At 59.4% G+C, this 12,403-nt stretch overlaps 1 protein-coding gene across 2 annotated transcripts; it reads right to left on the minus strand.

Annotated features, from left to right (window-relative positions):
- Positions 1–1,169: 1,169 nt before the first annotated feature.
- On the minus strand, positions 1,170–10,881 carry GMIP (GEM interacting protein). 2 transcript variants are annotated; one of them, XM_008569745.1, is made up of 21 exons: positions 10,863–10,881; positions 9,893–9,977; positions 9,371–9,446; positions 9,205–9,262; positions 8,757–8,882; positions 8,606–8,670; positions 8,397–8,504; positions 7,863–7,943; positions 7,615–7,785; positions 7,378–7,515; positions 6,868–7,064; positions 6,426–6,532; positions 6,266–6,355; positions 5,840–5,917; positions 5,613–5,767; positions 5,224–5,412; positions 4,990–5,127; positions 4,680–4,876; positions 3,970–4,357; positions 2,146–2,209; positions 1,170–2,012 (listed from the first exon to the last, which is right to left on the minus strand). In XM_008569745.1, exons 1-21 carry the CDS (start codon positions 10,879–10,881, stop codon positions 1,639–1,641), a joined length of 2,904 nt encoding a protein of 967 aa, XP_008567967.1. In that variant the 3' UTR covers positions 1,170–1,638. The 2 variants fall into 2 exon arrangements, with proteins under 2 accessions (XP_008567967.1, XP_008567968.1); XM_008569746.1 differs by lacking the exon at positions 5,840–5,917.
- Positions 10,882–12,403: the final 1,522 nt, after the last annotated feature.

Here is a 12,403-nt window from a genome sequence, read left to right on the forward strand (position 1 = left end):
GGAGGCGGTGACGGGCAGGGCCTCCAGGCGCCCCCAGGCTGGGGGAGGGGTGGGGAGGGCAGGAGGGGGCGGCTCCCGGCGCCACAGGCACGTGCCGCACCCTCCCTCGGACCCGCGCCCAGAATTCCCCAGTCGGTGCCGGCCTCACCTAGGCCGCCCGTCACGCCGCAGACGGGGCAGGCTCGCGGGGGGTCGGGACGGTCCCGAGGGCCATGGCCCAGCTACCGTGGCAGGAGCGAAGGAGCGTCCGGGTGTGCCCGGAGCTGGCGGTCGAGAGGGCGCGGGAGGCGGGTCCTGCCCCAGCCCGGGCGGCTGAGCCCCGCCCCCGCCACCTGGGGGAGCCCCGCCCCGCCCCCGCCACCTGGGAGAGCCCCGCCTCCGCGGCCGCGTCGAGGGCGGGGTCGCCCGGAACCGCCCCCCCATTTCCTCCCTGCCTCGAGGCTCCTCGGTCGCCCCTCTTCATTTCCGGCGCGGGACCCCCACCCTGGTCCCTGCTCACCTCGCAGTTTCGGCCCTTGGGGCTGTCACCCAGCGACCCGAGAATTCCCGCCGTGACCTCGCGCCGCCCGGGTCCGGCTCGGGGTGGTCCCACGGCCCGCGCCCCCACTCCAGACCCCCACTCACTCGGCCCCTCCCGCCCGCCTCCTCGTGTCCAATCGGCCGCCGAGTTACAAACCACGCCCTGATCCGACTCAACTCCCCCCGCCGACCCCCTCCCGGCCCCGGCTTCCCCGGCTCGAAGCCGCAGCGCGCGGTCGGCCTCTCGGTCCCCAGCTGACCGTCACGCGCGCTCAAATTTGTTGAACTCCCGCCCCCGCACACACCGCCACGGGAAAATGCTGCCTCCTGCACGGACCTGTCCTTCGGCTTCCTCCTCCGGCCTCGCCGGGCTCCCACGGCCCGAGCACACAGTCCCATTGTTCCGGTTATCTGCACTTTGTTACACTGTGTTTGATTGTGCAGGACCTGATCACGGACGCGGAGCTTCGGGAGGGAGTGACCCAATCGGGTGCCCAGGCCCAGCACCGATTGCCTGTAGGTGCTCAAGGGTGTTTGGGGATGAAGGAAGGGGGTCTCCGTTTCCCTGGTCGGTAAAATGGGGGGTAAGGGGTGCTGACCTCGCTGGCCTCTCCCCTGCCACCCTCCCCTGGCAAAGACAGACACACAAGGGTGTACAAGACAGTTTATTCAGAGACCATCCATACCCCAGTCACCACCAGGAAGTCTGGCTGCCCACCTCCTCCAAGAAGGGTCACCTGGAGTCAGCGAAGGAGGCAGGTAGGGGTGGGGGAGTGACCACAACCAAAGTAGCAAAAGGCATCCCTGTCTGAAGGGTTAGAGACTAGGGTGGACCCCAAGGTTCTCATGACCTGTACTGACCCTGAGCATTGTCACTGAGTGACCTCTGAGCCTGAGTGGCCCTGATGTTTGGCAGTCACCTGTGTCTGGTGGGAGTATCCTGGGACATTGCTCCAAAAAGGGTTTTAAGCCTCCCCCAGGCCGAGTAGTCTCTCCTGATAGGAACTCTCTGGGCTCTGCCAACAGTGAACTCTTGGCCTGTTTGGCCACCAGGTAGGGATTGGTGGGGAGAAATGGGTCCATCTTCTCAGTGCTGGGTCCCTTACGGTGGTGAGGTGGTCAGAGATGGTCCTCGGCTTCCTCAGGCTGGGGGTCTGGGCAGCAGGTGGCCCTGGGCACAGCCTCGTTGTCCAGCTTGGAGAGTAGCCGGGCTGTCTCTTGGGTGATCTCAAAATGCTTGGGCAATGGGGTGCGGCGCAGGGGGCTGCCTTCAGGGGAGGCAACAGCAGGACCAGGACCCCAACCCCGCAAACTCCCTTGGGGCACTGATATGATAGGGTTCTCCTCGCACAGCTTGGAAGCCACCATGGCCAAGCTGGACAGCTGGTGGGTGACAGGTCGCACACCTCCCCGGGGATACTTCACTGGCTGGCGGCTGAAATGGCCACGGGACTGTGTTCCCAGGAGTGAGTCCTCGGGGCTTTGGCTGGATGCTGTGGGGTAGGGTGGTCAATGCTGAGTACCCCCTAGTCCTCTGGATATCTCCCCAGGAGTTATCTCTCAGCCAAGCCACCCCTGGCAGGGGCAACCCCTCAGAACTCCTGAGCCACTCCCTGACACACTTACCTTCCCCTCGTCCATCTGTGGCATCTTCCATTTCCTCTCTCTGTTCACTCTGTGGAGTTGGAATCTGCAAGGAGAAACCCAAGTAGGAAACCCCAATAATCAAATTCCAGTTCTTTTAGACTCTTGGAGGGCAAGAGTTTGTTCCTGGACATGCCAAAATTCCTTTGCAGTTTTAGTATTTGGGGATAGATGATTCCCTTGAAAGTGCAATGCTTGCTTCTGCACAGAGCAGTGTTAGTTAAGTCTCACATGAAGGCAGGACTTCTTTGCTCAGCAGAAGCCAGCCCTGAGGGTGGCTCAGCCATCTCAGCATGAGGACCTGGTAGTGCCTCTGAATTACCAGTCTCTGTCCTGTGCTGCTCTCTGCAACCTTACAAACATTACGTCTGCTTTTTAGTTTATCTGTATGTTCTCAGTGTTCTGCTTTTTGCTACATGGTAATAGCAGCTTGAGTTCTTTCTACATGTCAGACACTGTCCTGAGCACTTTATGAGCCACGAATCCCTTCCCAGCTCTGGGCTGCTGTGGGGGAGGTCCTTGTTCTCAGGAATGGTGGGTGTAGCAGGATCCCAGGGAGAAAGGAGCCTCCCATAGGAGTCCCACACACAGTCCTTGGGCATGGACTGTTCTGGTTGCCCAGAATGGCCACAGCTCCTGTCTTCCTGGTTGGCAGATGAGTTCTGGATCCTGCTGGTGCGCTCTGTTAAAGATTCCAGCTGCTGTGGCTCCCCTTTCAGTGTTGCTTAACCACTCAGAGACAGTTGTTTCGTCTGTAAAGAGTTTTCTCTGGGCTGGCCCGTGGCTCACTCGGGAGAGTGCGGTGCTGATAACACCAAGGCCCCGGGTTTGGATCCCATATAGGGATGGCCGGTTAGCTCACTAGGTGAGCGTGGTGCTGACAACACCAAGTCAAGGGTTAAGATCCCCTTACCGGTCATCTTTAAAAAAAAAAAAAAAAAAGTTTTCTCTAACAGAGCTTGTATCTGCCTCTTGGGACTGTGGTTGAGGATGACAGGAAACCCATACGGCACTCCATGAAAAGCAGATGCTCATTCAATGGTTTTCTGTGCCCCGCACATAGTAAGTGCTCAGTGTGACCCGTACACCCTGTATATAGTAGGTCAGTGGCGCCTGGCAGAGCCATCTGGGCCAACCCTCCTGTGGTCTCATTTCCTACCACCTTCTCGTCACTCACACACCAAGTGTGCTCCCACCTCAGGGCCTTAGCACTGGCTGTTCCCTTTGCCTGGAACACCCTTCCCCAGATCTCCACGTGGCCTACTTCTCCGTCACATCCTTCTGGTCTTTGCTCAAATCCACCTCCATAAGATCTCACCACACCGTCCTATTAACTGTGACAAACTCCACCTCCCACCTTGGTGGCCTGATGTCCTGTCTCTTACTCTACCCTTGTTTTTCTCCATGTAACACCCTATACAACTGACTTTGCATCACATTTATTGTTTACTGTTGGTCTCTCCCCACCGAATGCAGGCACTGAGAGGATGGTTTTTTCTGATATTTAACTTCCAGATGTATTTGTAATGCCTAGAACAGTGCTTGGCACACAGTAGGTGTTCAATAAATGTTCTTTTGAATGAATGATCACCCATGTTAGTACCTCTGCAGGGCTTTCCCCTATTGTTACTCCATTATTATGCACCACTCCATTCCTCACTATTCCTTCCAGAATGAGCACAGGTTAAAAGAAGGGAGAAAGAGAATGAAAGAAATCTCAAAGGGAAAGGAAGGAAGATAGAAAGACTGAGAGAAATAAACAGAGACAAGGCCCACCTCATGTCTGTGGGCCCAGCAGGTTCCTACCTCGGGGGGCGTGGCCTCAAGATGCTTCTCCAGGGCACTGTGGGGCATGGGATCTGGACTGAGGTCCGAGGCTAGGGATGGGGGCTGGGGGTCTGGGACAAGGTGTGGGGGTGGCAGCCGGGGGCTGGACGTGAGGGGCCCAGAGGCTGGGCTGGGTTCTTGGGGCAGGGACTCAGTAGCCAGGGGGAGCTCGTCCATCCCGAAGATCTGCTCATAATGAATGATGAGGAACTCGATGAGCTGAGCCTGGTGCCCAGAGTCCAGCAGGCAGGAGACAGGGTTGGCACCGGCTGCCCCTGGACCACATGGTGGCCGCAGCAGCGTTGGCCCAAATACAATGCCCAGGTTGTTGGCAGACATCTTATTTTCTTCAAACTGTGCAGCCACCCTGGGGATGATGTGAAGAGAAGCATCAGAGCACAGGGTCAAGTCATCAGTCTGACGGAAGGGGTAGGACCTGCACACCAGCTTAGTGGTGACTTGCCCATGTTAAAGGTAAGTGGTCCTGATCATGGCTTGAGACCAGCAGCCACATGCCCAGAGTTGGCGGTCAGGGGTCAGTATGCAAAGTTACAAGTCATGTATTAAGGTTCAGGGCTCAGAAAACACGTCAAATGTCAGAGGTCAGCATCAGGGGTCAGCTGCAGAGGCCAGCAGTCGCATGTCCAGGGAAGGGGGTCATGTTTTTAGGCTCAGGGACCAGTGCACACCTGAACAGATGGGCCACCAGGTGTCGCAGGGTGTTGTAGTTAGAGTCAGGCAGCTGTACCAAGAGGGTCTTCAGCAAGCGGATAACCTCATGGCTGGGGCTGGGGGTCCCGGGGTCATCCCCAGGGTCTGCATGCAGGGTCTTAGCCAGAGAGATGAAGGCATCGTAGAGGTGGAAGGGGACCACGGGGTCGGTGAGCTGGGGGTGGAATGGGTGTGGGGAGGAACACGAGTGAGGGTGGGCTGCAAAGGGTCCTCAGCCTGAGTCTGCCTGGCCCCTGCCCACTTCCCCCCAATCCCCTGGGCACCCACCTCCTGGAGAAATCGCTTGAGGACACTTGAAACATCATGAGGTGAGTTTCCCGACAGCTCCACCAATGCATGGCCATTTTCGAAAGCCTGGCACAGCCGCTCCACGCGGACCCGGGACCCACTGACTCGGTAAATGCCCTGCAGGGCAAGAGTGGGAAAGGGACACCTGGTTCATGACCTGCCCATTGACAGGGTCGTGTCACTTCTGGGGATGGTCAAGGGTCAAGGCGGCACCTGCACACCCAGGGCGCGGTGTTCTATCTCAGCTGTGCACTTGGTGACCACAAAGGGCACCTCCTCTGGGAAGTCCCTGGGCAGCTGCAGGAAGTCGACCCCAAAGAGGGGCATCCGGGTTGGCAGCCGCCTGTGTCCACAGAGGATCAGCAGAGTCTCGAGGCAGCGCTTGTGGCAGGTCAGAAAGCACTGGGGGGAAGGTCACAGGTCAGGAAGGTCATAGGGGGTCAGTGGGGGAAGAGAAGGTCATAGGGATCCTTAGGGGACAAGGGGCTCATAGGAGATCATCAGATCAGGGAGGGTCTCAGGGGCAGCAAGGTTGTAGGGATCTGAGATTAGGGAGGTCATTGGGTCAGCAGAGGTTATTGGGTCATCGGCCCAGGCCCCACCTCCTCGCACTCGGTCCCGCTGACCATAAAGGCATCGCACTCGCGGCACTTGGCAGGGCCCCGCAGCCGCCTCAGCCGGTGGGTCTGAGCAGCACTGGACAGTGTCCACTTCCTGAAGGGGCTGCCCAGCCCATTCTCCAGCCCATCTCCCAGGTCTGTAGGGAGACAGGGTTAGGGGTGCCTGGTCCACCTCCCACCGTACCTGCCCCACCGGCTTCAAGACTTACCAGGGTCTCGCTCCTCAAAGTCATCTGAAGACTCAGTGCCTGTAGATGAGACCTTCACCAGCTGCCGTGTGCCAGAGCCTGGGGTCAGAGGATCACAGAGTTTGGCGGGTCACGGGAGTCATGGGGAGTTTCCAGGGCTAAGAAGATATCCTGGTTTTCAGGTCTCCCAGAACCACATACAGATGCCCTTGGGGAATGGGTCAGAGATCTTAAGGGGTTAGACAGGTCAGAGGTTAAAGTTTGGAGAGTGGGTCAGCAACCTGGGGGGAGTTCAGATGCTGGATCAAGAGAATGAGTCAGAAGTTGAGGAAATAGGTTAGGAATGTGGGGTAGGTTAGAAGTCAAAGGTCAAATTAGAGATTGAGGGTCAGAGCTTGGCCTGGGGCTGGACGATGATCAGAGGTGGGGAGTGGGTCCTATCCCCACCTGGGCTGGAAGTGGGAGAGTCCAGGGACCGAGACTCGCTGCCACCGCCCACGCTGTCCACATCGCTGCTGGGAGTGAGGCCCGGAGTCCCTAGGAGGGGAGAGGTCAATTAGAACAGCCCCACCCCAGCACCACTCCCACCAGCCCTCACTTCACTTACCCTGCCAGCCTGTGCCTGTGTCCTCCCAAGGGCCTGGCTCAGCCAAGCTCTCATCCAGTCTCGGAGGCAGGGGCCCCGACAGCTTTTTTCTGGTGTCCAGAGGGGAGCTGAGAGGACAGGTAGTTTGAGGGCTCCATCCCCAGGAAACTGGACTGGGGCGACGGCGCCCAGGCATTGCATCTAGGCCCCACTTCCAAGTACCTGGGTCTGAAAGCCTGGGTGCCCGTGAACATTGTGGCCCCTTGAGTGCAGTAGCTCCAAAGTCCTGATCCTCCCAGGACTGGGAAACTGCCCCCCAGTTGGTTCCCACAAAAAACCAAGAGCCTTGAGTATTAAACTCCACTGAGGCTTTGTTCTCTGACCTGGAGTACTCACCCCAGGGTGCCGACAGCCTGGCACCACGACTCTGGGGCTTATTCCCCACCCCGCTCCTGGGGCCCACCTGTGCACAGAGGGCACGAACTCCTGGAAGGAGAAGGCGGGCGGCGGGGGCGGCGGGGCCTCGGGTTGCAGCGTCCGCACGAACTCCTGGTAGCGCTGGCCTGGCTCGAAGGGCGCGCAGCACTCGGCCAGGGCGGCAAAGGCACAGGGGACACGCTCCGCCTGCGCCCCGCGCAGCCGGAACAAGCCCATGGTCACCTGCGGGACAGCGACAGTGCGTCGAGGGGGCGGGGCTGGGGCGGGACGTCACAGGGGGGAAGGCTTCGGGACTCGGGCAGAGGGCGAGGGACGGGGGCGTGTTTAGGGCGGGGCCCTGTCATACTGGGGGCAGGCCCCCATGGGGATGGAGTCAAGGCAGAGGTCAGGGTCTGGGGGCGAGAACTGGCTGTCTAGGGAGTGGGCCAAGTCCTGGTGTCCCGGGAGAGGCTTGGCGGGAGTGGGGGCCACACTCAGCCGGGGCCCAGACAACCAAACAAGGTGCAGGGAGGGTGGCTGTGGAGAAGGGCCTCACCCGCCTCAGCACTTCGTCCCCCTGCAACACCAGCTTGCGCACGTGTGACACGATCCGTTGCTTGGCAGCCTCCAGGTCCTGCTGCCGCGCGTTGGCCTCGCGGATGCAGGCCTGGTACAGCGCCTCGGCTTCCTGCGCCTGGGGAAACCGAGGCAGCGGTATGGGGGGGGGCGTGTGGGAGAGAGCGGAGGGCGGAGAGTGCTGAGGCGCTAGTGGGGCACGGGCTTGGGTCCCCACCTTGGCTTGGGCCTCCTCTCGCGAGCGCCTCCGCCGCTCCTGCTGTTTGCTGGGTCCTGGCGAGGCCTGGGGGGCCGGGTCCTCAGGGGACGCCTGCGAGCGCGCCCACAGGTCCTCCTTGCGTTGCACGTACTGGAGTTGGGCACGCCGCAGCGCCTGCACAGCCTCGTTCTTGCGGGGCGGTGGGGTGTTAAGTCAGCGCCCCAGCCTCTGCCTCCTCCGCCCGCCCCGCCCGCTCCGGGCCTCACCATCCGCTTCTGCCCCTTCAGCCACTGCTCCTTGAACTCCTTCCGCCACTTCTCAATCTCGGTCCGTTTGGCGGCTAAGGGCTGGCAAAGGTGGGGATGGGGGTGCTGCCTCAGGATCGCCCAGGTCACCCACCCGTCCCTCCATTCCCTGAGCCCATGAGCCTTTCCTCCACAGAGTGTGTTCTCCCTGGGTCTTCCCACCCACACCTGCTCTCCCTGACCCCTGTGTCCCCACGTAGAGTCTCAGTGGTCACCTCATCCTTTCTGCCTGGACTCAGAGATCCTGGATCCTGAGAACACTCGGCCCCTCCCACGTGAACACAAAGCGCAGTTTTGCAATCGCCAGGAAACCCGGGTTGAATCTCCCCGGGGTAACCTTGGGCAAGGTCCTGAGCATCCTGAGCCTCAGCTTCCTCCTCAGCAAAATGGCGATGGCAGTAGTGGTGCCTTCCGTGCAGGTTGTTGGGAACGGAGGGAATCCCGAGTGAAGGACAGCAGGGAGCCTTCTTTGGCACTGTGTCCCGCCCCTCTCACCTGGTAGTAGTCTCTTTTCTGCTGGGCCACGGTCTCCATGGCCAGGGCTCCCAGGCTGAGGTCGTGCTCCAGAAACAGAGTGTAGATGTATTGCAGCGGCATGTGGCTCTGGATGGGGTGTAGGAGAATGCTGAGGATCTGGAGAGGGTGCGGAGTGGGGTGCAGGGCTGGGGTTCTGGGGGTTCTGGGAGTGCTGTTGTCATGGCTACCTGCTGGTGGATGGACACCTTGCCAGCTTCAGCAATCTTCATGATGCTTTTAGTAAACTCCAGCTCTGGGTGGAGAAACAGCAGGGGTCTGGGTCCAGCTGGGGTTCAGGCAATACCTGGGGCCTGGGGATTGGGCAGAAGGGGGCCTCACCATAGCTGGCTCTCTTCTCAGTCCAGGCCAGCAGCTCCTTGGCATAGCGGCTCCAGGTCTTAGCGTATTCCAGGGCTGCATCCACACCCCCCTTGGTCCGAATGAGCCGCAAATCCAGTTCCTCCCCTGGGGTAGATGGGTGGACCCTTAACCTTTGAACCCTGCTCTCCCGTGGAAGCTTTCCCTGAGCTCCCAGACCAGACCAGTGGCCTCTGTCCTACCCTTCACGGCTCCCCAAATGCCCCTTTGGGATCACTTGTCCTGGTTGCAATTTTACACCTTCTCTACCCAGACTGGCAGCTCCCTGAGGGCAGGGGCTTGGATCTGTCGTGTGCACTGCCGTGTCCTGGCACCTGAGCAATGCCTGGCATGGAACAGGTGGTCAGTGATGACCTCCTGAAGGAAGGACTCCTTCGTGCCTCACCATCCTGGCCTCAAAGCCACCTACCTGTGAGGGATGAAGGACCCTCTGGGGAGGGGCCACTCCAACTGCTGGCTTCACTGGTCTGGCAGGGAGGGAGACAGTATTCAGGAGTAAGCAGGGGAGGGGTTCCCTTACCTGAGGCCCCTTCTGCCTGAGAACCCTCCTCTCTGTCACCCCACCCCCAACTCACCACAGTGGTTGTGGGGACCTTGTCAGGCTCTGGGTCTCCTGAGAGTACAGAATCTCCAGCCAGCATCTCAAGGGTCCTGGAGGGTAAGGGTGTCAGGATGCCACCCTCCATCCAGTCTGTCCTGCTAGGGGATGTTGGGGAGCCTAGGGCAGTTGGGGGATAGTCCTGGATATCACTTCTATGGCATCTCCTGTATCTGGGAGGTTTGAGGGATGGAGTTTTGGGGGAACCAAGTGAGTTTTTTAATGGGACTTGAGAATAGGTTTTAAGGGTCCCAGGTAACTTTGGGGTTCATAGAATGGGATTACAGGGATCTCAAATGTTTTAAATTGTCACAAGGAGGATATGTGGGGGGTCCTAGGGCCACCTTGGGGGTTTCCAGGAGATTTGGGGGTACGACTTTTGGGATATACAGGTGTTTTGGAGGGCCCCATCTTAGACTTCTCAGTTTACTAGGCAAGGGGGTCCAGATGTTGCACGTTCCAAATGGGGCTTCAGGGGGTGACCCAGGCTCAGACTCACACGTTCCCCAGTGAGATCTCAAGGTTGTCCAGGCTCCGGAAGATGTCACTATACCTCTTCCTGCCCTCAGGAGCTGGGGGGAGTCCTGGGGGAGGGGAGTGTAATGAATGTGCTAACCACTGCCCCCCTCCACCCACCTTCAATCAGTCTCACTTGGAAGAGGTGGGGTGGAGAGAGTGATCCCTGACCCCTGAGGACTGTGGGATGGAGGGAGAGTGGACTTGGGTGGGGCCAGTTCAGGGCAGGCAGATGGACTCAGATACAACGAAACAGAGACAGCTGCTCACAGGCGCAGACACCCACACAGGCGTGGACCCAGAAGCAAAGCAATGAAACATGCTCCAGATGCAAGCCACAGTGGCAGGGGAGAGCGCGGGCTTGACAATGGAACCACACGGACCCCAGGCCAGACAGATGGAAATACACGTGGGACAGATGGGCACAGAGCCTGCGGCAGAAACACGGGCGGCAGACTGAAACCACGAGGGACATAAAGACCAAATGACACTCAACATACACAGCAGAGACACAAAGACAGCTGGAAACCCAAGTTGGCCCATTCCCATATTTCTGCTGCGCCTCGTCCCAGCTTCTAGGGTCAGCACTGCAGGCTCCCCGGGGCCACAGAGGGGCCCTGTGGGGATCCTGCCACGCTGCCCTCTCCATCAGCGGTCGTGACACCCTGCCCCCATCACAAAAATCATAAGCAGAAGCGGCCACTTCCCCTTCCTGGGCCCCTTCCCCCAGGCATCCGGGGTGAGGGCTCAGAAGGGGGATGGGGGTTCAAAGGCTGGTGTCTGGGCCCTTTCTGTTTGCGAGGGTCCCCAGAATGAAGGATTCCTGCGTCCTTCCCGTTCAGGAACTCCTCTCCCGGCTCTCTGGGCGGAGAGGGACCGGAGTGGCCCCTCAATGTAGGAAGTGGGGGACAGTCGGAGGAGGCCCCCCCGATTCTGGATCCCGGACCTCCTACCCGACTCCGCCGCGTCCATGGCTATGCCTGGGGATCTCTCGGCGGGGACCCGGAGAGGATGGAGTGGCGCGCTGGCGCGGCCCGGTCCCAATTTCCTGCAGTCCTAGCCGGGGGTTCCACGTCGCCCCGCCCGGACGGGGCCACGCCCCCAGGCGACCACGCCCCCGCGGCCCGGAAGCCGGGGCAGCACCACCCGCCGGAGCCGCCTGAGACTCAGGCCGGACGCTCCTGAGCACTGTCCCCTACCTGGGCATCCCGGGACTCCCTCCAGCGCAGGGTTTCCTTCCCAGATCTGCGGGCCGCCTCAAATCCCGTGGAGCCCCAGCACTCCTCTGCCCCAGTGACCGACCCCACAGAGTCCTTTGGACCCGAGGGAGTCTGTCCCAGAACCTTCCATATCCTACAATCTAGTGACCGCCCGCCCAGGACACAACTTGGCCTAACTGGGGCCATGGCGCCCCCCGGTGGAGGCCTGCTCTGCCTGATTCCGGTGTGATCTGAAGTCCCCTAGTGCTCTGGAGATGGAGAACCCTGGCCCGGGGACCCCCAGTGATCCTCAAAGTTGGATCAGGTTTTTCGCCTCGATTAGGGCGCGGCCAGAGAGCTCCCCTTTCAGGCACGGGGAGCACAGAGACTGCTTGCCACTGTCTCAGGGATTCAGTACTTCCCCAACATTCCACGTGACCACAGCGACCCCTCTGCCGGGTGGAGTCTGGCACACCTCCCCCTCTTGAAACCCAGTCTGAGTGATGCTGACAGGCACCCGCTGCGCATCTGGGCCCCCTCCCCCAGCCTCCACCTGGCTTCTGCTCCCAGGGGCCCCCTCAGGCTACCAGCCACACTGCTAGACAGAGAAGCTGGACAGTGGTGGACTGTGGAGGCTGAAGGGGTGTGGGGAGAAGGGTGCCAAGGCCCCTTTGGCCATGGGGCTGGAAGGGGGAGGTTTGTCCAGCAGCTCTGGCCCCACCAGGTTGCCATAAGCAGCTTGTCAAAGGTATAAAAACACACCTATACCCTGCACTCAGTGGAATTTTTGGCTGAAAATAAAGACGTTAAATTATATTTATCTTTGTTTCCTTAAAGTTTTAGCTGTTGGGGAGGCAAGAAATGTCCACCTGCTGTGACTCTCAGCTCTCATGCTTCCTACCCTGTAATTCTTGAGTTACAGTAAGAGAGTCCTTTGAAAGGAAGGACACTCAGTACAAGGACCAAGCCAGGCTTCTGGGTCACATGCCAGCTGTGAGACCCCAGCCAGAGACAGCCCCTTATGTATGTTGCCTGTGACTGAAAATGGGACCTCAGCATTGGACCCCAAGGAATGTGAGCCGAGTTGGTATTTGTAATGACAAGGACCATATTCCTCACATCTAAGACACCACCAAGAGGAAGGCATGCTCTTATTTTGGGTATCACAGAAAAGGGAAAAGTATCAATCCTAAGGCTCTTCCCAGCGCCTGAGATGTTAAAATGTGAAACTGAGACCCCAGCGATACTGGAGTGCTCTTTAAACTAGAAAATATGCACTGAGTTCCCCAGGCTGG

The sequence above is a fragment of the Galeopterus variegatus genome, unplaced genomic scaffold (genome assembly GCF_000696425.1).
Source record: "Galeopterus variegatus unplaced genomic scaffold, G_variegatus-3.0.2 Scaffold526, whole genome shotgun sequence".
In the NCBI taxonomy this organism is placed as follows: domain Eukaryota; kingdom Metazoa; phylum Chordata; class Mammalia; order Dermoptera; family Cynocephalidae; genus Galeopterus; species Galeopterus variegatus.

Bases quoted from the DNA above. Each gene is read 5' to 3' on its own strand.
- GMIP (XM_008569745.1), bottom strand. The intron at 8,505-8,605 runs GTAGCCATGACA...CACCCCATCCAG, and splicing joins AGGTGTCCATCCACCAGCAG to AGCCACATGCCGCTGCAATA. The intron at 6,533-6,867 runs GTGGGCCCCAGG...CTGTCCTCTCAG, and splicing joins TTCGTGCCCTCTGTGCACAG to CTCCCCTCTGGACACCAGAA.